This window comes from Artemia sp. Qi Xiang Cuo, chromosome 16 (genome assembly GCF_049724085.1).
Source record: "Artemia sp. Qi Xiang Cuo chromosome 16, ASM4972408v1, whole genome shotgun sequence".
In the NCBI taxonomy this organism is placed as follows: Eukaryota; Metazoa; Arthropoda; class Branchiopoda; order Anostraca; family Artemiidae; genus Artemia; species Artemia sp. Qi Xiang Cuo.
In genome coordinates this window covers 40,364,192-40,390,077 of record NC_142809.1, presented here as the reverse complement: position 1 = coordinate 40,390,077, position 25,886 = coordinate 40,364,192, and the positions used below count along the sequence as shown (strand labels likewise).

Genomic DNA, 25,886 nt, shown 5'->3' with positions numbered 1-25,886 from the left:
GGGGGGGAGTATTTTTTTCCCATTTTGCAGATATGTTCTTGGGTTTCCTGCAGATATCTTTTAGGCACGCCTCACAGACTAGATTATGATCACTGTCATCCTTCAACTTCTTCCTTCAATTTCATCCTTCAAATGATCACTAAGTACGATTTTTGGCAACTTATCATCCTTCATCCGTAAGAAGTGTTCTAACCACTTTAGCCTTCCTTTCGATATAGCCTTATAAATCGGGATTGAACCATATTTTGTTTTATTCAGTCAGTTAAGTGAATGCCTACAGCTGTCCTTAGATAATTCCTCTGGATAATGACTAGTAGGCTATTTCTTCTTCAGCTTTTCAAAGCACTCACATTCAAGATTCATGTTTGACCATTGTTATTACTGTGGTTTCTAGTATTCTATTCTTAGACCTGGCACCTTTTTTCCCGTTTTCAAATTTTTTCAACTGCAATTAGAGCCCTATAGCTCTGACGTTCTACCTTTTAAACCTTGACTGCATCCATCCTCACTAATAATACCACCTAGGCAATTGTCATTTGGTCAATTTTCTTGTTAACTAATATTAGTGCTATTATGTGAAAATATCTCAAAGGAGGACATCTGTTCAAAGGAATGGAGGGTATTTACGTTATTTTTAGTGAAGAAACGAAGGCATTTGGTATTTGTGGCATTTCTGACAGGTCAATTTTTGAAAATGACCAAGTGCTGGTGGTGCTGCTTTCATTTTTAAATACCATTAACAAAGGATGAAGCGATCTAACCACCTCAAAGGTTTATCAGCTAATTTCCATTATTAAAATAAAATTCACATCAATTGCCTTCAATGTATCCATATAAATCACCTTTGACAATGTTCTTTATCCTTGCAGAAACGATATTTATTTCTAAATAAACCACAACAAAAAGTTCTGTCCTAATGAGTAAAATATTTTTCATCTTATTTATATATGTTCACTTTGACTATTATTTAATGTTCTATTAGGGAATCATGGTTGTGTACGTGTTTTATGGTAGTCAAGCACTAAAAGGAGGACAGTCTGGATTTTTTGTTATAGGAGGAAGGACAAGGCTTGAAAAGGAGGATATGTCGTCCAAAAAGAGTGCTTATGATAACCCTGTTTAATATCACTTTTTCATCCTATTTAATTCCTTTTTTTTTGTGAAACTAACTCTTTAGCGTGACACTCGATGTTCAAGATCCACGCATTTCATCCATGTAATTTAAGTACAGAATCGATTAACTTTCCAATTACTGACGTCATCTCCCAGTGCCTCTACTCTATTTCTTTGGTAAATTTTCTAGAGATAGAATTCGTTCAGACCAATTTCAATGGTGAATTTCCCGCTTGTGTGTATGCACAGTTAGAGTCATATCTCCATAAGGAGGGGTTGGATTTCCCCAGCAGACAGTTTTTGCCAAATAAAATTTTATTTTTAATAGTCTATTTTACTTTTTGAATAAACAAACGCCCAAAAACTGTTCCTTTCTCTGACAGATTCCTACAAAGATGGAATAAACCTGCGGGAAAATAAGCAAAGCAAGTCGCTCATCCCCCACCCAAAAATAACATTTTAGGCTGTATCCCATGCTCTCTAGCCAGCAAAGTACGGCATAATTTATAGTATATTTACAGTGCTTTAAAACAGTGGATTATTCCTTTCGTATTGCACATTTAAATGTGACTCTAATTATTCTGTCAGGTGGTGAGGGGTGGGGGTGGATCCTTGGCAGAGATATTCTGAAGATTTGGCTTTTGGGATTCCAGAACAATGATAGATCTGTAGAGAAATAGTCTAAGAATTTTACCATAGCATCAAACGTTTGTGATGATTGGATCGTTTTCTTATTCTTTCTATAAACATCACTAAATTCACAAGCCGGTGGATCTCAGAGCATCTTTTTTTCTTTGTGTCTTAAATTTAGTTTTGCTCTTTTATCTGATAACATTGTATTGTTCTGTTGTATTATTTTCATTGTATTGTTCACTTGCATTCCAAATTTGGACCACTTAAAATAAAGACTAAACTATATTTTGTTGATGAGTAATTAGGTTTTTTTTTTTATGAAAGTTACTTTTCGGCATCATTGGATGTGCATTCTCCTGTGATGCGCATGACACCGTGCGTTTTTCAGTCATTCATCACAGTAGATATTTATTTTTCACTAGTTTTTCTCTTCTTTTGTAAGTTTTTTTTTCTTTTAAGGGATAATGTGGTGCTGTTCCGTGCCAAGCACTTGCAGTCCAAGTTTGAACCAGATTACTTAGTTTATGAAGGACCTGCTGACAAGACAGACTTGAATAACTGGATTGAGAGTAATTACCATGGCCTCTGTGGCCATAGAACTAATGATAATGCTGCTCAATTTAAAGCCCCTTTGGTTGTTGCTTATTACACTGTTGATTATGTCAAAAATGCAAAAGGTAATAATTTTTTTTTCTGGAAAAAATTTTGTTTGATGTTAATTCACAAATTACAACCCTATTTGAACCTTTCAGATGTTAATCTTATCGAATCCTCCCAAAAAACAAAAGTAAATTTAAAAGGATTCTTTACTGGTTTTGATTGAAATTTTAATGTACTTATCATCTACTCGACAGTGATAATGCTGCTTGATTTAAATGTCCTTGTTTCTTATTTTGCTGTGGATTCGGAAGAATATATATATTCCCTGGGGAAAATTGTGTTTAATTTATTTCAGTTTTTTCTTCCTTTTACAAACCTGTTTGAACATATCAAGTCCTTTAAATAAACAGAGGCGTAAGTTTAAAGGGATTCTTTGCTGGTGAGTAATTGAAATTTTAACATACTTATCATCTTTTTTAGAAAATATGCTGACTTTTTGGTTGTTGGTATTCACTTGAATACTCCTGTATCCTATTTTTCGTGTTACCACAGCAAACATCGACCCTTGATCCTTTGTCACCAAAAAAGAGTATCATTATGCTGTGGCAATTTACTTGAGTATGGAGAATGTTCTAAAGGGGATTTATTATGAACTTTGCAAAATTGGTTTAAAAAAAATCATTTAGCATACAGTAGCATTAAGTTTTTTGTATTATTTTTTTTAGTACCAATATTTAACTTTTGTTTTCTTTGATGATAAAACCTAAAGAAAGTAAAAAAGATGACTTGATCAGGTTGGCTTCTGAAGGGTCTATGTGATGCTTCATTTAAAGAATCTTTGTTTCTGACTAATCATATTTTTCCTACATTCTTTTCCTATGTAAATTATTTGAAAGACAGAACTCTAGTAAGCTCGTTTCCCAATTGGGCTGGAATGTGAAAAATACATACTTGCTGGTTGTATATTGAATAAAAAACCCCTAAACGTCATGTGCCCCATTAAATCAGATTCTGGGTTTGCTTCTTGCATCCACAGGGATTCCAAGTTCGGAATTGATGAGCAAATTTTTGCTGCAGTCTGAATTTTAAATTGGTTTTGATGAAGGATATTTAAAAACGTGAACTGAAACTCTATTTTCCCTTCAATTTTTTTCTAGAAATCTTTCTGAACTTGTCTTAATTTTAGACAAGTCTTTTAAATTTGAGAAAAGAAAAATGTATTTTGTCTTAAAGGTATCACAGAGCATTGTCGGGAGAAAGGTCAACCGAGAAGACCAAAAATATATGTAAAGATTTTGCAGTACTTGAAATAGGAACTACACTTCAGTAATAGAGTATGCGCAAAATTGAGGAACTTTCATAAAGCCCCCCCCCCCCTGACAAACTTTTACGGACGCTCTTTGTTATATTAATTAATAGAGTTTAATCAATCAAAGATAGAAATCGAATATTCCATCTTAAAAGATTGCAACTCATTCTTCATTGTCAAGTCCCATAGTATGGGAACATTTATTGGAGACGATAGTTCCCAGTTTCAAGTGCTTTGCTTTATCTATAGGGTCCCTAAAATGTAAAAAATTGGATTCAGGTTATGTAAATATCACTAATCGATTTTATGAATGAAAAAAAAAATCCTAATTGGCGCTAGTGACCTAGATAATGGCCATCTTCAAGAAACTTACAAATTTAAGATTTAGAGGGGCTCGGAAGCTATTATTGAACCACAAATGTCTGAAGATCAGGAATTATTCCCTCTAAGAATTTCCTTGGAAAAGGGATATTTTGGCTTAAAAGTGCTCTTTTTGCTTCTAGCCTACCCACTATCTCTCAAGGCTCAGACTTCTGGGATCCTATACCATCCTAGACTCAAGCTTGATTATCCAGACTCTTAATATAAAAGCAACTAGGTGAGGAGAGGGAGGTAACCTTTGGTCATGTCTTAAATGCCATTATTTTGCCGGTATTTTCCTAATAAGCTTCAGATGGAATCCCCCCCTCCTCTCTTTTGGATTAGATAACTGTGCATATATGCCTGTCTCTGTACACTATTAACTACAACTTTAACATTTTTGATATTTTATATTTGTTGTTGCTTTCAGGAACCAATTACTGGCGCAATAGGATAATGAAAATCGCTCAAAGCTACAAGGATGACTTTACTTTTGCCATCTCGGATAAAGATGATTTCCAACAGGAATTGAATGAGTTTGGTTTTGATTACGTCACTGGAGACAAGCCAAAAATTGCTGCACGAAATGCTCAGAATTTGAAGTTTGTTATGAAGGAAGAATTTTCGTAAGTTTTTTCATCCTAAAATTTGTTTATGAAACCCCTTTTATAGATCTGCTAAACTTTTTGCCGAAATTTTGGCTTCTGTTTTGATCTCACAGGCTCAACCAAAACTATGATGAAAAGCTAATAAACTATGTCAAAATAAAGCATCTGGACAAATAAAACAAGTTTGAAGTAGCAACGCTGTGCATTATATGTAGTGTCTAATTGGAATATGGTAGCTAGTAGTGGAGGATTATGCATTGATTCCACACTTATATTTACTCACGAATCTTGGCTAATTTAGGGGTTGTTTGCCTTTAAATGTATTTTCGAAAAGATTTTTATATTTTGGATTTCTGACTAAAAGGATAGCTCTATCGCTGCAGTTTTATGTAAATATGTTTTGCTAATAGACCTTTTGTAAGGAAATATTATTCTATAATTTGGGGTTTACTTTGTGAACTAAAAAGTTTAATATTGAAAATTATTACAAAATGTGTTTTGGTTCTGTGAGTTCAGAAATACATAGCTCCAAAATAAGATATAAAACCAGTGGCTTTTCTTTATCTCAAGAATTTCCTTATTTTAGAAGAAATTAATCTTGTGAATTTTAATGAGATATGTCCATGACTCGGTTATATTGAACAATGGGACAGAAAGACTGTGACAAATCGGTATTGAAACGCTGCTGAGCCTAGTGCCTCCGTTGAGTTCCTTATTTCAGTGTGTTGTCGAATAAACACTAGCCATACCTTCCCACTTCTGACCGTGCTCCCAGAATCCTCGAAATGGTTTTAATCTCTTATTTTGACACTGGCAAGATTCCACCTTCCATCGGTTTTCTCTTCAATGAAGAAGATGGATCTGCTTATTGTACATGGTAAGCCAAGCTTTTTCCAAGCATCCCATTGCACACCTAGGATAGCCAAAGAAAAAAACTATCACAAATTTCCATTGCTTGTTGGCTTTTGGATACTCCAATGAAAAGAAAATTGAAAAGGCTATAACTAAAAGGTCATGATAAATTTCTGTTACTTTTTGGCTAGTAGATAGTCTAACTAAAAGAAACTCAAAAGGCTATAATTAAAAGCCTATAAGAAATTTTTCGTTACTTTTCTGCTGGAAAGAAACTAAAAAACCCGTAATTAAGAGACCATCAAAAATTTTCGTTACTTGTTGGCTAGTAGGTACACTAGTTAAAAGAAACTCAAAAAGGCCATAATTAGGAGGCCATCTCAAATTTACGTTACTTGTTGACTAGTAGGTCTCTAATGGAAAGAAACTAAAAAAAGAAGCTAGGTTACAGATATTAATTCCAGAATTATATTTTTACAGGGTAGAAAGTTCCATGGAAAAGGGCCAGTTAGTCAGTACAAAATCGATAAAATTTAATTTGTTCTCTGGTATAATATTTCTATACGCTTCATGCATGTCGTTTAAAAACGGATCGAATAAGCTTATTTGAATACTGTACCAGATTTACTAAATATGTAATTAATGGGCAAGTTTCAGTATGAGAGCAACACTTGTTTTTTGAAAAATAATTTTTAACTTTTGACTTTACTAGATAACAATAAAAAACATCTGTAATTCTTCTGCTAAAATGTAGCTCATTATATCAATGAAAAAAATGCTATAACAAATTTTCGCTACTTTGCCGGCTAGTTGATTTTTTAATCTAAAGAAACTAAAAAAATCCATAATTAAGAGACCATCACAAGTTTCTGTTACTTGTTGGCTAGTAGGTACTCTAATTAAAAGAAACTCAAGAAGGTTATAAAAACAGGTTATACTAGCTAGTAATTCCAGAATTAGATGTTTTCATGATAGATAGTTCTATGGAAAGGGGCGAGTAGTTAATAAAAATCAATAAAATTTAATTTATTCCCTCTATAATATTTTTCTACGCTTCATGCATATTGTTTTTAAAAATGAATTGACCAATTTTATTTGAATACTCTACCAGATTTAGTAAATATGTTACTAATGGGCAAGTTTCAAGGTGAGAACAAAGCTTGTTTTGAAAAATAATTCCTAACTTTTGAACTTACTGAACAACTATTAAAAGAAAAAAACATCTGAGATTCTTTTGCTAAAATGTAGCTCGTTATATCAATGAAAAAATTGCGGAATGTCGGGCTGGCCTCTTTTATTTCTCTTTTTCGATTTTTTTTTTTTTTTAGTTTTATGATATACTGATAAACAAGTAATTTGGAGAAACAGCTAATCGCAACGATTTTTCTTATCATGTCTAATCTTCATTTAGTTGCCTTTTCTTGCCGAAATAAAGCCACTGAAATATTATTTGTAATGGAACAGGCCTCAGAGTGGTGCTTGCCAGAGGTTCAAGGAAACCAGTTCATTGCGTTTTCTTCTGAATGTCGTTCAACCCTTGTGGCCGTTGCAAAAACAGGTGTTTTTACCTATAAATGCATAATTTTTGGCTGGTGCCAATGGCCCATAATCCATAATAGTTTAGGCTCCATATGTCTTAGGGTGAAATATCCCAATTTTCCTAACGGCAAAATTTTCAAAAAGGAAAGAGGAGATCATTATATACTTTGCATGGGGGTTTACGGAGTGGTATTCTTCTCATCCTGCGTGAATATTATGAATAAATTTAATTATTTTATTAAATAAAACACACCTGTATGGGAGAGACCTTCCTGGCATCATCAGCACAAAATTTCAAGATAGCCATATCGTGAGACTTTGGTGGGCTGGTATCCCCAAAAAATATTAGCTGATTCTTAATTATTGTCTATTTATTACCCAAGGGCACAGTAGACAGAATATACAGTAAGCTTATCGCAGATCATTTCTGGTCATCGTGAACAAAAAGCTCCTCCCACTTCTTTCTGCCTTAGCTTGTTTAGCCTGTTTTATAATGGGTTTTTGTCCGGGTTTTTGTACCAGTAAACTTATTGCAGATCATTTCTGGTCATCCTGAACAAAAAGCTCCTCCCTCTTCTCTCTGCCTTAGCTTGTTTAGCCTGTTTATAATGGGTTTTATAATGTCCGGGTTTTTATAATGGGAGAGATAGAGAATGATCATACTGTCTAATTATATAAACTGTGCCCAAGGGTGACTATCTAAGTTTTCAGGGAAGGGGGAGGGGGGTAGAAAAGGTGGGTCTTGTCAGACAAGTGTCATTTCTGCCCGAAATGTCATAAAATGTGGCACTTTTTGTGGATGTGTGTGCCTTACCCTCCCATCCCCTCTAAAAGCTAACGATTTTCATGTTTTGTAAATTTAATATGTAAGGATTAAAATGTACCTTCTCATGTTTTCAGGGAACCTAAGTAAAGTTCGAAGTAATGTAGAACCTGCAAATCTGGTATCATGTTTATTTGCTATTCTTTTAGGATGGAGGCCTTTGATCAGTTCTTGAAAGATTTGAAGGAAGGCAAACTGGAGCCTCACATCAAGTCTGAACCAGTTCCAACTCAAGACGGCCCTGTAACCGTTGCTGTTGCCAAGAATTTCGATGACGTGATTCTCAAGTCGGGCAAAGATGTTCTCATTGAATTTTATGCCCCTTGGTGTGGACATTGCAAGAAACTCGCACCCATTTTTGATGAATTGGGTACTAAAGTAAGATAAGTTGGATATAATTTCGCGTGGCTGTTTAACTGATAAATCAGCATTTTTCTGTTTAATCAGCTATCTTGCTACGTATCTTAGTCAATTGAGTCGGTAATACAGTGTTTAACACTGTTATACGGTGTTAAACACTGTATTTTAACAAAATTAAAACTAAGAAAAAATAAGTCAAAATAAAAACGAAAATAAAGCAGAGTGAAAACAAAAAAAGAAACAAAGAGAAAAAAAAAATGAAAAGTCAAAGCTGTTACGAGTTTTACTTCTGTTGACATTCTTGCTTTGTATGTTCAATGAAAACAAAAATTTACACCATTTAGTTTTCCGTTTATTATTTATTATTCAAGAATATCGTAGCTAATACAAATTTAATTTGTGTTACATCGTACTGAGTAACTTGTTTGATTTATCAGATTTACGGTCTTCTATCAGAGTATTTACATCAACTGCACTCCTTGCTTGTTAAAGAAAGAGCAAAATTTTTGTGCTAATATCAACTTCTAGTCTGTTTTCAGCATCAGTAGTTCAATTTTCAGTAGTTCTCTTTCAGTATCACTACTAACAAATTGTCTGATCATCTTTTTGACAGCCGAACGCCACTTATGTGATACTCTCAAGCAGGGGTGCCATATTTCAAATAGAATACTTCGTTTTATTTATTCTAATGACACTGGCAATGATATTTTGTAGCTTTTTTCAGCTTAAGTACACCCTGAACTATGCTGCTAGCGTCTAATTCTAGTTAATTCTAGCTAGTTGCTTCAGGTATTTCGTGGTCCACGGCTTATCGGATTAAAAATTAGCATTGCATTATCCAAGAATGATTCTTGAAATTTTTTGAGCAAATTTAGTTTCTGTATATCTATTATATTGTTCATATATTTATTTATTTTTGGGTCAAAGTGAACGTTTTGCATTTCAAACCGATGTTTTTATTTTACAGTTCAAATGAGAACATCGTTTTTTTTTTACCAAAGCAAAGGTAAACTTTCTATAAGAAATATATCAGGTAATTATTTTAAACAGCTTGTGAAACAGGACTAGGAATGTTATAGACCAGATGTTTCTATTTAATTGGTAAAAATGAGTTTTAATGTTTTTTTTAATACACAGGTGTTTCCTTTTCCTTAGATTTTGATATCTATTTTGTTTATTGTTCTTACTAATAGGAAGACAGTCATACATTGTCAAGTTCATGAAATGCAACTTAGTTAATTGTATTTAATAAATTGTATAGGATTTACTATAATAAATAATAGATAAACCAAATAATGACTTAATCGTTATTAATCATTATAGTTAGGTTACAAAAAAATCTGACTTTGTTTAGGTTTATTATCAATCCTTATTTCTAGAGAATATTTACAAACATTAGAGCTAAGATTCAATCAAGTGCTTCAACATTAAAATACTGGAAAATAAAGAATTATCTGTAATAATTAATTGTATCATCAAGTGTTGGCTTTCTAAAGGGGCTTTTCTAAGTGTTCAAATTTCTGTTGGCTTTCTGTTGGCTTTTCTGAGTGTTCAAATCCTTATAAAGATGAGACAAAAGCCAAATTCTAGTAAGTCTGATTCTGAATGATTCTACATAGGAACCTTACCGTCTTGCTAAGCTCACGAGGGAAGCACCAACCTCACTTATGTGAAGTTGTGCAGCTGGATGTAAAAATCATACGGCGTAATTGGAATTATCTAATAAAAGTAGCTTTGTTGAAAATAGTTCAATGTAGATGTCCATTCGTCATGGTATCACCTAGTTGATTTTGCATCGTATATTACAGTTATTATAGTTAGTTTTACAGTATACTAATAAAAAATTTTTTTTTTTTTGAGAATTAAAGAGCAAACTTGAAAACTTAGAAGGACAAAAATGATACTTTCGCAGTTTATGCAACACATATATGCGGAACTGATTCAAGTAAACTGACTCTTGTTATTTCCCAATGTTTACAGAATTCTGAAAAAAGGGGCTTTACTGAAAACTCGGCTTGCTTTAGTTTTTTTGGAGAATCAAGATTATATACAAAAATTTATTGATTTCGTGGCCGGTGAAAGACTATTAAGAGCCTTATAAATTAGCCTTTTATTTTTCGAGGACTACTTAAGGACTTTTCTACTCCCAATTATGTCTTATTGAGTTTGTTTTCTGATGTCAGTAAAGCGCGAGTTTTAGAACTCTACAGATATTGGAAAACGTCACGAATCACTTTATTTAAGAACGTCACGAAATCCCTTTTTTTTCTTCCGTAAGAAAACTTTGTTTTTGTTAATTTTTGCTCCTTTTCATTTTTTTTAGACATACCTGACAACAACAATAAACCTTACAGTAATATCTTTGTTTAATTTGGGCGACATAACTAAGACGTCAATATTTTTTTTTTTTTTTTTTATTATCATGGTATTATACAAGTTTTACTTCTTACCTCCTTTAAATTTTCCCACAGATGTGTGCAGCTTCGTCACATAACTAAGGGGCCTGGGGATTATGTTGTTACCTGTGTTTTTTCAAGCGATTCGCTCGTGAACATTCAATTATTTTCTTAGAAATTAGTAAATAACCTTTGTGTTCATTAGGGAGTTTCCTTTCAAAACACATCTTTTAGTTTCGCTTACTAGGGGGAATGGGAAGGGGAACACATGGAAAGGGGGATTGTAAACTTCAAGTCAAGGAATTTTTTACTATGGAGATTATAATGGTGCCCTTATTATGCTTGCCAGCCTTTTGCTCCAGAAGTTGCCATATGGCACTCTCATAGAGATGTATATATCTTGTTGAGATAGCTTCTTTCTAGACCAAATAGTAGGGAAAATTGATAAGAAAGGACAGAGCATTGACGTGGGTTCAATGGAATTAAAGTTATTGCCATTGAAATTGCACTGTTGCCCAGTAGAACTAGGCTGCCTAAATTTTAATTTTCTAATTTAAATTTAATTTTCGGATCCAGCCTGAAATTTTTCTGAAAATAAGCGGATTATATTGCGGTAAAAAAATTTCTGGATTACAAAATAATTAGGGTTTAGTCAGAGAGAAGAAAATATTGTACTTCGAAAAGTGAATGAAATATATTTATTGCACTCTTGTGGCAAGAGAGGTTCTTCTATCTTTGGCCCAAAGCCAATCAAGACATCGATTCTATAGGAAGAACTGTCCTCAATTTTATAATAAAAACTTGCTGTTTTTCTTAATGTCAATTCATCTCTGCTTGTAACTAAAAAAAAAAAAAAAAAAAAAAAAATGTTTCATTGAAAAAGAATGTGAGGATGCTATTGATAAAAACAATAGATTGTGGAATTGTGACTTGGGTTTGATAATGCTTATAAAAAGCTGACAAAATAGTCTTTAGACTCTTCCGACTCCCTCTCCCTCCAAAATGGATTTCTAGGTGCCCCCCTGTTGACAACCGAACTAGTTTCTGAAGGAGAGAGCATCTTTATGAAACAGGGCCAAATATGTTTCTGATTTCCGTGATTTACTACATATTCTCCAGTACTTTGGAGGATTGGCTCTTGGGATCAACCTTGGAGTCATATCTTCCTCTCTGTTGTATTCACTGGGAATGCAATATATGCTCTATCTGCTGATAGGCTTCTAATCAATATTTTATTTATTTATTTGTTTATTCAGTGTAAAACAAACAACTTTTTATTTTCTATTAATTTCTTATTTACGTTTTTGAACTTGAACATTATACTCTTTTAAGATGAAAGGAGAAGATGTCGTTATTGCTAAATTTGATGCCACTGCAAACGATGTTCCGACTGGATTTGATGTATCTGGCTTTCCCACTCTTTTCTGGATGCCTAAAGGGGGCAAGCCTGTGCAATATAGAGTAAGTCTCTTTGTCCTGCTTTAATGCTTGGATGTTTTTCCTTTTTTCAAGTCAGTTAATGTCTACTAGGAGACGTTTCTGCGCGGTGCTTTTGTCCTATATCGGACATAGGGAAAAAGAGGGGCTAGTTGGAACTCTGCATACACTAAACAGTGTATAACTTTGCTGCTTAAATTTGAAGGTTGATAAACTCTACTGAAACAGTCTGTATCTTTTAATGAATTTTCAAAAAAGTTCAATAAAATATGATGAGATTCCGGTAAAATCCTGATGCCACGTTGCTGTATGCATGTGAAGGCTGATGAGCTGTGTTGGAATGGTTAGTGTTTTCTGGTAGAACCGAAAAAATGTCTTTTAAAATATGGAGGAAATTCTAGTAAAACTCTGAAGCCGCGGACTTTTAACGGGACAAAATGTTACAGGAGGGTTAGCTGGTATTCTGCACGTATCTAACATTACATATTTATTTCTGCATGCGAATAAAAGCTGAAATACTCTGTCAAAATAGTCTGCATCTTGTGGTAAAACGTTAAGAAAACAATAGAATATGGGAAGATTACTTTAAAATTAAGAATAAAATGTTTATAAAATTCTGTTTTTAGCATGTGTCTTTTATAACACAAAAACTTCAATAAAATATGGAGAAAATTCAGTGGAAATTGAAAGGATTCCTGAACAACTTTGATGCCACGTACTGGGTACCGGATAAAACGCCAAGAAAACATAGAGATTACTTACGAGTTCTGTCAGAATAGTGCGTTTTCTTCAATGAAAACATAAAAGTTCCAATAAAATATGGAAAAACTTCAATGTGAAGTTTCTTCAGTTTTTTAGATTTCTAAAATGCCGCGTACTTGGTACCAGATAAAGCCGAATGGTTTGCTGAAAATCTGCATCTGTCGAATGTTGCATGCAGGTTGCGTGCATGTGAAGGATGATGAGCTTTGTCACAATTATTATATACAGTAATATCACGGTTCAGTGATTTTTGGCTACTACATTCCCGGCACGTACAAACAGCTCCTCCCATTTAATCTGCCATCAGCGGTCCAGTGTATATTACCCTGGAACACGTAGTTTCCCAGAAACTTTCTCAAAATGCGTTTGAAACCAACTCTAGACTTCGAAACCTACTTGTGATTTCTAAAAACATCTAATAATTACATTGCACTACTAATTACCGATTTTTATATATGCATTGGAATAAATTAATTTAAAATTAGATTCTTTAAAATTAATTGTTACAAAGGTGGAGCCAAGTTTTGCGTTCAAGAGAAATCTGATTTGTCTACCCGTGAAAAAATCGAATGTCGCTTATGTTTATACTTGTCTAAATGTTCTCCGAAGCACTTGCATTTCGGTCCGGCTTTGTATAATGGTTGACATAGGGAATGATCCTACTGTTAGACGCCGGCGCCGCGCCAAGGAGGGACTGGCGGCGGTGGGGCCAAAAATAGCGATCCGCCGGTAAAATGCCGGCGGCGCGATCAATGTTGACCGCAAACATTAATGTTTTCATCAGTCTTTCTCAAATCACGGCTTAGATTTACAACAGATTCGAGCCTATTCATGAGTTCAAAAATTCACAAGTCGCTGGCTGGAAACTAATCTTCTTTGTTTTTCACCAAGAGAAGTAGAAATCAGGTAGAAACGAAATGGATGTGGCGTTTCAGAACCCTTGCATAATAGTTGAAGTATCTATTAGCTATGTATTCTTAACATAAAAATTATCAAAATTAGTAGTTTTTTTTTTCATCGAGCATTACTGCGTACAAAACTACAAATACCGTATCACAAAATTCCTCAATTATTTGGGTAAAAACTTTGAATATAAGTTTGAACCTAGAAGCTTAATTTTTTCATAATTCCCTTTGCCTATAGCTGTTTTGTCACCTTTAAAACATTTGAAATGGGCAAATTTGTTATTGATTTTTTTTTTTTTTTTTTTTTTGCTCTTTTGGATTCCTAAAAAGCCTTCCTTGTATTAAAATTGGTTTTTAAAACAATTAAAAAAAATATGTTTTTTTGGCTTCTTTATAGAATATATGTCACGTAGGCTAAGGCTGAACTGCTGCTTTTTTTATTGCTTTTGGCGGCTCTTTTGGATAGTATTCATTTTTTTTTCTTTTGGGGATTCATTCCGAATTATAAGCTCATATGTCCCTAATTTAAGCTAAACTATAAACTGCATATAAAAGGAGTAAATTTATCAAATTGAAAAATACATGATAAACACTTCACATGAGAACACTTCAATTACAATGAAACAATTCAATTCAATTTTATTTGAATAAAAACATAACACAAACATCAATAACAATAAAGATCCTAGAAGATAACTTGTTAAGGACCAAAAAAAGAAAAAAAAATTAAAGTAACACTGAGAAAAAAAAATAATAGAAGAATAAAACACTGGTAATTAGAGCAAATTTGTTAAAAATGGATAAATCAAATTATAATATCAAGTTTTGTTACATTTTTATACAACTTGCAAAAACTTGTGGCAAGTTCAACACTGGAGGGAATTTTGTTCCATTGAATAATAGATTTGTAAATGGGAGATTGCTCGGCAGCACTTGAGACGCATTTAGGAATTTTAAAAGCTCTATTGGATGAACGGAGACAGTGGGCTTCCGAATTATTAATATTATAATAGGTTAGTAGTTGAGGTGGAAGATTATTGTGGAAAGCAGAGTAAGCAAGCGATAAGTTTAGTTTTTGTATGATTTGATCAAGTGGAGCCATTCCAAAATCTGAATACAAATCACGAGTTGGATATAGATGGGGAAGCCGAAAAACTGCTTTAATGGCACGGTTTTGGGCAAATTTGAGTTTTTTAGTGAAGGACCGTTTTGTATTTCCCCAAACAGATCCGCAATAAGAAAGGCAAGGAAAAATAAAGGAATAATAGAGGGTAACTAGGATGTCAGGAGGAAGAAAAAAATTCACATGGCTAATCATAGCAACTTGTCTCAAAATTATTGCTGTTATGTAAGAAATATGATTAGAGAATGACAAGCATGAGTCAATAAATACACCAAGAAACTTGGCAACCTCCACTTGTGGGAGGATGTCGGAGGAGTACCTGAGACCAAGAGCAGGTTGAATAACGTTTTTGTTGTAGGGGGTTCTGAATAATACTATTTGACTTTTTTTGCTATTAATGGTCATGTTATTCGCAAGGCACCATGCCTGGACTCTGTTCAGAAGGACTTGGGTAGACGTTATTGCCAATGGTAGATTGGTGCCAGTGATGAAGAAGTTGCCGTCATCAGCAAATAATGCAGGATACACTGAAGGGCCCAGGTCTATAACAAGATCATTGATATATAGGAGAAATAAAATAGGGCCTAGAACAGAGCCTTGTGGGACACCCCTCCAAACAGGTAAGGGCTGAGAGTATACTCCACCCAGGCTCACACTCTGTACCCTTCCAGATAGATAAGAATCAAACCAAGAGAGGGGAACACCACGAATACCATAACTATTTAATTTACTTATTAAAATATTATAATGGACTATGTCAAAGGCCTTAGAAAAATCCAAAAATAAGCCCAATACAGTTTTTTTAAGGTCGAGTTGTGAGCGTATGAACTGTGTGGCGTCAATTAGAGCATGAGAAGTTGAGAAATTCGGCCTAAAGCCATATGGGTGAGGAGAAATCAAGGATACGGAGTGCTGACTGTCAAACAGAAAGAGAGACAGACGTCTGAAGATGATTCTCTCGAGCACTTTGGATATAACAGGAATAATTGAGATTGGACGATAATTACCTCTCTCAGCTGGATCGCCCTTTTTAAGAACTGGAATAACAATGGCTGACTTTAGTAAATCAGGGAAAACTCCTTGGGTTGAAGATAGGTTGGCAATATGCTTGATGGGCTCGTAAACAAAAGGAGAAATGGTCTTCAGGAGCTAATTACTTAATCCAATACAGTCAGGAGTAAAACTATTAGGGAGAGAACCGATGATTTGAAGTACCTCATTGCTATCAGTTGGGCAAAAAAACATGGATCTAAAACTGAAGCAAGGGAATACATCTGGTGAGGAGAAGCGGGAGTCAGTTTGAGGAACATTAGAAAAATATTTATTAAATGTATCAGGTGCATGAAAAGGGTCAATTAATCTACCATTTGTGTCTTTAAGGCGAATAGGTATTGACTTTGAGTTCCTATTTTTTGTGAGTATATCATTAATGGTGGACCAAATCTTTTTCAGGTTTCCTTTGCAATTGAGAATTTTTGTATAATAATAATTTCTCATCGCTTCGCAGATCTGTTTAGTGTATAAATTTTTATAATTTTTATAATTTGATAGGTCAATATCACTACTGGTCTTACAGGCTAACTTATATAATTTGTTTTTACGATATGAGGAGACAATGAGGGTACGTCACATCCAGGGGCGAATAGGGATATTTTTCCGGTTAGGTTTACGAATAGGAAAAGTTGAATGGATAATTTCACTTAGCCTATGTGCAAAACCATTTGTGGAAGAATTTACTTCTTGACAATATAAGACATCGGACCAGTCAGTGGTTCTTAGGCAATCGATGAAATGGTTTATATTTGCAGAGCTGTAACTTCGAGTAGCTGCCGAGAAATTAATTCTAGAGTGAAGATTTAGTGGCCGCAGCGGTAGGGACAAGTAAGTAGGAAAATGATCTGACAGATCCAAAAATATTATATTTGAGGATCGTTCATTTCCCAGGGAAGTAGAAAAGAAATGGTTATTAATTAGTGCTGATGGTAATCACACAGAATCAACAGTACTAGGGAAAAAAATTGTGGGTAGAAGACCACTCGTTGTTACCGATTCAAAAAAGTGTCATATTCAATATTTTTATCAACATTAAGTAGGTTGCAATTAAATTCCCCAAGAACTATTGCCTTTTTATAGGGTATGTTTATAAAATTAAAAAATCATCAAACATATTACAAAAACATGAGGTCGAAAATGGAGGAGATTTATAAATTAAGGAGAGCATACAGGAATTTTTGCCGATAACTATGTTAACAATTATTGAATAAATACATCTGAGATTTAGTTGTGTAGAGAAAATAGATTCTCACTCTGATAGCCTGGTAAAATTTACATTCGAACGGATGTAAAGTGAGATACCACCAGAACTAATTATCAATCTCCTGGGCATATGGATTATTTAGCAACCATGGGATAAGAAATCCCTAGTACCATCATTATTGCAAAGTCATGGCTCTTTTTATTACAGTACACCAAAAAGGCAAACATTATTAGTTGGAATGAAATTTTTAAGTTTAAGCCAATTATCCCGGATGATTCCGATGTTGAAACAAAGAACATTAAGGGAATTATTATTTATTAATTTAGTCTTCACATTGGTAGCAAAATCGAAAATATCAAGGTATTTACAGCTAGCATTTGTTAGGGTAACAGGGGGGGCTGCTTATAGGGTTGGCATGCTGATTATCATCTATATCGGGATTATTAAAAGCAATGTTATTAGAAAGGGATAAATTAGTTAAAAACGAAATGTCACACATTAATTTGTCGTCGGGGATTCTGATTGTGACTCAATCAGCCAATGTTGGCTTAAAAAACTCTCATTTTGAATTTCTGCTTCTGAAACTATGGTCACACTAAAGTAGGTTTTTGCCAAATTCTTCAGAATAATGCATTTCAACTGATTGGGAGATGAGCATAGAGGTAACTGTAAAGCTGGCTAATTTAAAGTACACGTTTGATTCATCTTCCAAAGCATTTGGAGAAACTGTGTGAAATCTGTGGGGAGTAATTCCAGGTAGCTTTGTCGGTCTAGATGTCTTTCCTTGCGCAGGATTTTCCGAAAGGGGGTTCTTTAGTTTTTTTGGGGGGGCACTTGATATCAAGGGGAACAATGGATTAGTTTTATCTCGGATGAGATTATTCTGAAAATTTTCAATACTAGGGGAAGCATTGGGAACTCTTGGTGTCCTCGAGGCTGCTGGTTGCCTGGGACCTGTTGGTGGTTCAGGGGCTGTTGGTTGCCTGGGGCCTGTTGGGGGACGGGGGACTCTTGGTGTCTTTGCGACTTGCATGGCTACAAAAGGGATTGGAATTTGTTGCGCTTTAGCTATTCTTAGTATCTCTGCTCTTTGTTTATATTTGGGACAGTTTCCTTTATCTAAGGACGGGTGTTTGCCCTTACATTTAGTACATGTTGGATAAAATTGACACTTTGACTTATTATGGTTCTTGCCTAGGCAAATCTTAAAAATGTTGGAATCCTCTCTACAGTGTTTATCTGAATGCCCAAGCCTTAGATATTTTGTACATTGCAATGGTTTTTCTTCGAAAGGCTGGAAAGGTTTTTGTTGGCCAAAAAGGAACACTTTGTCAATATTGAATTGTCCTTGAAGCTCAAACAACACAATTTTAAAGTTTGAAGTTTCAGTATTTTCGCGACCAAGGGTATGAACACTAGAGACCGGAATGCATTCACCTTTTTCGTTCATCAATGCTTCCATCAGGTCCGAGTTTAGAAACGATTTAGGGACATTGTAGAGCACAATCTTTGTTTGTATCGGGCTTGGGGACCACATGTGGGGTGCGACAACAACATTTTCAACACTTTTTACCTCCATTACCTTTTTCATCGATGTGGGATCGTTCAAAAGGATATATAAGGATCCTGATCTGTTTATATTCATAATAAAGTTGCAACGAATGGTCTTGAGGAGGGAAACTCGCAACTTTGGTAGGTCACGGTGTGTAAACAAGCAATAATCAGATTGGGGAACTAGTTGAATAATTACTGGGGAATCGGCTGGATTTCTTGAAGAGTTGTTCGTGGTATCGGTTTGATGTATTATTGCTGGGTCTGGTGGACTTTTTGTTCTCTGTCTTCTACGCTTAGCCGAGTTTACTATCTTAAAGCCTTCTTCATCTTTTTCCGTATCAGTTATTGAGGGTGATGGACATTGGGTGGCATCCATGTTTAGGGTAAGAATACTCTTCAGAGAGGTTGCTGGTACATTCGCAGTTGTAAGGGGGGTTTCTAGCAAGGGCTTTTGAAGATGGTTGAAATGGTGACTTACTCATATCCCTATCAGGAGGTTGTTTTGGAGGCTCCTTTTTTCCAAACATTTGAGCTATTCAAAATCACAAATTCGAACACTAATTTGAAATTGTTTCTCAATAAATTCAAAATAATCAAGAGTAACGAGAAAAGTACCAGTAAACTGGTTTAGTGTTTACTATTCAGCTACCAAGAAATTTAAATATTCCCTAATTTAAAAAAGTTATAGAGATTAATGGGTCACCTTAAGTCAAAGTATCCACAAGTCTTATCCAAGACAGAAATTATTCACGTTTTCTTCAGAGGTTGGGATTCAAAATTGCTCGTATCCAGATTATAAATAATTCAGAAGAGAAGTCTTATCAAAAACGTGAACTAATCACGTTTTTGCACACAAGTTAGGTTGCAAAATTACAGGAATCCAGATTATAAATAAATCACAGAAGTGTCTCCTCTGAACTCTCAATCAAGATTCCTAAAAAGCCTTCCTTGTATTAAAATTGGTTTTTAATAACAATTAAAAAAAACGTTATAAAGTTTTTTTGGCTTCTTTATAGAATATATGTCACATAGGCTAAGGCTGAACTGCTGCTTTTTTTATTTCTTTTGGCTGCTCTTTTGGATATTTTTGATTTTTTTCTTTTGGGGATTCACTCCAAGTTATAAACTCATAAATACCTAATATCAACTAAATTATAAACTGAATCTAAAATGAGTAAATTTATCACATTAGAAACTACATGGTGAACGCTTCACATGCGAACATTTCATTTTCACTGAAAAAAAAAACATTTAATGGTATATTCGGTATGAGGAAAAATGAAGTGCCAACTATTTTCTTAGGTAAAACATGAAAAGCTCAGCCGTTTTAAAAGTAATTAAATGAAATAATATGCAGACTGAAGTAGCTTCAGGAAGATGTTGAGATTTTCATCCTAGTTTGTCACTTTTAATCCAAGTAAAATGTTAGGACACATAGTATCAGTTATTGAGTTTAAGCTTTGGTTTCCAAATGCTCACAAAAATTACCAAATTTAAGAAATTCACAACAATAAGTCATCTGTGGTCAAAATACTCCAAGACTCCTCTTTGATCCCCATACAGGCTCAAAGCTTCTGCTATGGTTATATCCATGGAAATCCTTGAAGAGTTTCTTTTTAAATAGCTTTCAAGCGTAGTAATGGCTATTTAGCCTTTTTTGCTTTTCTTCAAAGCTTTGAAAAAAGTGTTATAATATTCCAAATGTTACATTTGTTGTATTTGTGCATATTTTTTTGGTCATCATTTGTGGGGTGATCGAATGTTTTAAACCACTGTAGATACGTAAGAACGTTGCAACATCTAGCACCCTGAGGTCATAAGACTGTCAAAGACTCCTCCTTGAACCTCCCAAATTGAAAGTTTTTATTATGACCTGGCCTTTTAATGTAACTTGGGCACTGGACCATGGGCGCCATTGTCACTCAAGCGCAACTTTAGGTGGGGATGTCAATATTGCTTTTGTCACACCAATTCGTTTTAGTGTGAATCTGCCTGGTACTTATGAATGAATGTTTTCAAAGTAAACTTGTTTCATCAATAAGAAAAAAACGGGTTGGACGCTCGTTTCCCTTTCCCTTTGAACGATAAAACTATACAAGTGCTGTATCAAGTTTAACTCACGAAAATCTTGTTAATTTTTGTCAACTTTTCAACTTTTTGGCATCCCTGCTTTCAATAAATAAAAAAAATCAAGGTACTATCACTTAAATATAATAACTCCCTATGCCCCCCTCTGGATATCATCTTGATAGGATACCGTCTCTGCTTTAAATAAAAAAATATAATTAACTAATGTAATACCTTCCTATCCCCCCCCCCTCTGGATACCACCTTGATAGAATACCGTCTCAGATTTACATTAGAAAAATAATTTACTTAATAATTAACTAGGTTACTATATGGTTCAAACAAACACGCAAAATAACGTTAAACAGCTTAGTGTTCCTTGAAAAAAAAAAAAATTGAGAGTATGAGTAAAGGCGTACATAGACAACAACAAAAATGTCGAAATTATTCAGATATACCTCAAATTATTGGAAAACTAAGTCATAGATTTGCCGTGGCATTCAATAAGATCCAAAGAATCTAATTAAAAGGGAGCACACACAAAAACCAAATTAGGCCTGTAGCCTATGAGAAATCACAAAATACCCAAGACAATGAACAAGTCCCAATGGGGGGCCCTGGGTCTATCAAAATGTTTCAATGGTTTCCCAGGGAATTTGATATCACTTTCTTCTGTCTCCACTGTAAAGGAAAAAAATAATTATGTTTTTGACATCCATGCTTTCAATAAAAAGAAAATGAGGTATTATCATTTAAAAAGTATAGCCCCCTATCCCCCCCCCCTATAGGCAAAACTTTGCAATTTTTTTTATGAGTTATACTTTTGGTGTAACTTCCGTTTCTATATTTAATTACCCAACCTTGTAAATGGCTTAGTTTGTAGCTAAATTTAGTCTCATTAGAAGGTTTTTTTAAGGTGGGGGGGGGGTTAAAAAATTTTCAGAAAGAAGACTATTTTCTTTAATCTATCAGGGGTTTAAACTCATTTCGTAAATACAATAGGTTTTGCGTCACCATGAGAAGAACTGTATACTGTAATATTTACAATTGCATATTGCATCTGTTTGGATTTTATACAAAGTTATAAAAGAGACGAAAATTAACGAAAAAGAGAGTAGTGAAGAATTATGGTATGCAAAGTAAAATTTGGCCGGAAAAGTTATTGGTGACATTGCTATGGGTGGAACCGTGATTGCGTGATTTTCGGGGATTCGGGGAACCAAATTTTTGTTCGGGTGACGCATAGATTTTCGGGGAAATACCCGAAAATTCGGGGATAGTGCAAGCCCTGCTTGATTTCTAATAAGGAAAATCGAAATACTAAACCACACGAGAAAGAAAAGCTCCGACTTTGCGGTTGACGCAATAAAAAATTGCCGCAAAATTAATTTAAAGTTAGCCGAACGCCGCCGCCTCTGCCGATGGCGTTGCACCTGCGGCGCGCCAGCGGCGTAGTGACACTTCGGCGGCGGTCGACAGGGCCTCTCGTCGGCGGCGTTCGGTCGATCTGCCGGCGCGGCGCCGGGGTCTACCTACTGTATTATATTTATATACAGTGGTCACAATTGTGGACATCTTCCGGTAAAAAATCAAAAAAAAAATCCAATAAAATATGAAGAGACTTTTGTAACAATTTAAGATTCAAGTAAATTTCTAATGCCATGTTGGTGCCAAACATTGTGTGTCTGCTGCATGCCTAGGGCACGTTCTGCGGATGATGGATTGGAAATTACCGAAGATTGTCGCTTTTTGTACAACCGTTTTCAGCAAAACGAAAAGTAGGAAGTGGGAAAGATTTAAGGGAAGTGGGAATTTCCTCGGAGGGTGTAAAGAGGAAGGCTTTGAGTAGATTGGGGTGGAGTAGGACCGTACGTAGCTGTGTTGGCCTCAGGTGGCTTGGTGCTGGTGTGAGGTGTTAGTAGTAGTAGTACATACATATATATGCATGAATATTTGAACTGTTGTTAAGTCCATAATGTAAAATTTACTGAAGAAATGTTTTGCTTTGTAGGGAGGAAGGGACCTTGACGACTTCATCAAGTACATTGCTGAGAACGCGTCTACCGAGTTGAAGGGTTACGACAGAGATGGTAAAGCTAAACCCAACAAAGAGGAGCTGTAATGTAACTACGGCAAACACTGCGGGTGTTAAATAGTGATATGTTTGACAAGTCTGCCTAAATCATTCTTGGATTTTTTTTTTTTTTTTTTTTTTTTTTTTTGTCATTAGTGGTTTGGGCTCTTGGGTGTGGGATACGTGAATCTAAAAACAAGAGTCCGATTCTTCCTATTTATACCATTGTTAAATAGAATAAATTTTTATGAAATTTAGAAGGTTTTAGATTTTGGTAGGTGAGCATCTATGTGATAGAAAATGCTCATAATTTCATTGAATTTTGATTAAAAATAGTTAAAAAGTACAAAATGTTTTAAAAAGAGGGACATAGTACATAAGAGAACTATTCATAAGTGCCTTAATTTTGTTTCTTTTTTTTCTCGAATTTATACCTTTTTTTTTGTGCAAATGATTTACTTTGAAGAATAGTTTTGTGACTGCATATAGATTTGGTAGCTGCCCTGAGAAGGGCCAAATCAATCCTTCCTCCGAACAGCTGGAATATACACCCCTAACTTTCTAGGCAGAGTGAACCCTCAGGCACAAAACGAAAAAAAATGAGTCGAAGATAAACATTATTTAGGTTTTGTTGAACTTCATATCTGAAAGTGTTTGGATCAAGGAAACCCCAGTTTGCAAAAAAAGAAAAAAAAAAAAATACACGGTCTATTAGCTCTGAGCAAATATTATGGAGCTAAAATAAATAAAAAAGGATATGTATGAGCTAATAAAACTGATAGAAAGATCATAATTTATTCCTAAAAAAAAAAAAAATGGTAGCTTTTCTTTTGAGCTGTAAAACATATTTAGTAAGAAATAATTCAATATATATAATTGATTCACATAAGGGTGCAATTGTATTGGTCTTGCTTAAGGGAAAATTTGAAACAAAGATTAGAATGACCCTGGAGGATTAGAATCACTTGGCTGACATTACGAACACTAACGCTAGACGCGTGATTTCGTACGAATTGAAGGACATATGGAACGTCTATATTTTCAACAACAGACCTCATTTGCTTTTCAAACCTATAATAGAGTCGACTTTATTATAGGTTTTGTGTACATAAAACTAGGTGAAAGACCCATAAAATACAAAAAAAGCTTCAACTTGAAACAAAATCGCAGATTGACCCAGAGCTGAGACCAGTAATTGGAAGAGAAATTGAAAGGGAAATATATTAGTAATTGTGAATCGAAAAATAAAACGAGAGAGTTTCTGTTCTCGGTGATTTTTCGTAATTGGAGAGTTATTGCATAGCTCGAGTCCCAGTTTTTTCTTTGAAGATTACATTTTGAAAGGTCAATATGATAACTTTATAAAAGATCTTGCGTAGAAGTCTCAGGGCCCGAATTTCAATAGTAAAGCTGCACTTTATGACGAAATCTACTTAATTATGGTATTTATTGTTATAAATGTGAAGTTTTGGCTTTTGTGAAAATTAGACAATTGGAATTACCTTGAAATCCAAATAAGAAAGAGGAACAAAATAATTGGGGCAGCTTGTTGACTTAATAGCATGTATTATTGATACTCTTGATGAGAAGTATCACATGGTGCCTTTGGTTCACTGAAGCCCTATTGTTATTGTGCACTGATTTTGGTCAGTTTTCACTTAGGTGAATCAATTATATTTAAGGAATTAGTGCGCAGTATTAATGTTTTACTGTTGTATAGAAAAGTTACCAGTTTTTTATAGAAATTATTTATAGTTTTTCTCTCATTTCTACTAGCTTATGCACATCCTTTCTTACTCGTTGTATGCTCAGTGCTATTGGCTCAGAGCTTTTAGAAAGTCATTGTCAAGATTTGACAAAAGAGAAAGACAATATATAATAGCAATCAAAGGGCACAAAAAGAGAAACAGAAAAAAATTAGCTAGTAAAATGGACAAAAAAGAAGCTTTAGTGGAAAACGGATTCATTTTTTGATACGTCAAAGCCTTAGAGTAGCCACAAATCTAGCATAGAAGTATTTGAATAGAAATAGTAAAATCATGCTTTAATGGCAAAATCTCTTCAAACTTGGGAGACATCTGACAGTGTATAAGTGACCACGGAATTCCTTTGTTGTTTAATATTACTTTTCTGTGAAAAAGTAGCGCGGCGGTGGAGTGCACCTGGCACTTTGACGATAAATTAGAGCAGTCCAGTTTTGTTAAGAAAAAAAATCACTGAGTGATAATTTATTGTGCCCCCTGGCATTGTACGCCTCTATCATGAGGAGGTTTCCTCCTCATGATAAATGAAATTGCTGCTGAGCAGTAGGACAGATGGAAACACGTTGACGACTTGTCCTTAACGGAAATCGTATCTAAGGATTCGAATAGCAGTGCTGCTGGTTTCATCGACCAAGTTACCTCAGAGGAGGCTGAACTAAACATGGTCGTGAATAAAGACAATTGCTCGGTCACGACATTTTCTTTTCTTCAGAATACTCAACCGTCTTTCCAACCTCCTATCGCTTCCGAGCTAATAAACCATAAAATAATTTTACTTGGTGTGGTGATTTCTTCTGACCTCTCATGGCGGGAGAATACAAAGACAATTGTAAAAAGAAAGCTAACGGCGCAATCCAAATGCTAAAAACACTGAAAAAATTTCGAGTTTCTAAGGACAAGCTGCAACTAATATTTTACACTTTCATCCGCCCCTTAGTTGAATATGATTGTCCGGTTTGGCACTTTTCCCTTACCCAAGATGAAACTGATAAAATAGAACGAGTTCAGAAGAGATCACTGCAAATCATTTATGGCGGTTCTCCTCTACCTTACTCCTTTTTCCTCAAAGAATTTAAACTTGAATCCCTTTCCTCCCGCCGAGAAAAATTTTGCCAAAGATTTGGCTCCTCCCTCCTTCAACATCCCATCTACAGATCATTCCTTCCTCCACCTTTTGTCCCTTTAAGATCTCGTCCCCCCAGGGAAGTGGCTGAGAAGGTTCCAAAACTAACCCCAGTCCACTATAACACCATGCGCTAGAGTAAAAGCTTTGTGCCAAGCTTTATGAAATATTACAATGATCTCTAGTGTTTTTATTCTTTTGTTTATTTTATCCTGGCGAAGTTTTATC

At 34.8% G+C, this 25,886-nt stretch overlaps 1 protein-coding gene across 1 annotated transcript in view; it reads left to right on the top strand.

Annotated features, from left to right (window-relative positions):
- The window catches only part of ERp60 (disulfide-isomerase A3), a 44,416-nt gene extending 21,437 nt beyond the window's left edge, over window positions 1-22,979 (top strand). The window contains exons 4-8 of the mRNA XM_089102572.1: window positions 2,206-2,423; window positions 4,446-4,641; window positions 7,987-8,215; window positions 11,926-12,054; window positions 22,710-22,979. Coding sequence (XP_088958698.1) covers window positions 2,206-2,423; window positions 4,446-4,641; window positions 7,987-8,215; window positions 11,926-12,054; window positions 22,710-22,820 — 883 coding nt within the window. The 3' untranslated portion in view covers window positions 22,821-22,979. The remainder of the gene's footprint in view (window positions 1-2,205; window positions 2,424-4,445; window positions 4,642-7,986; window positions 8,216-11,925; window positions 12,055-22,709) is intronic.
- Window positions 22,980-25,886: the final 2,907 nt, after the last annotated feature.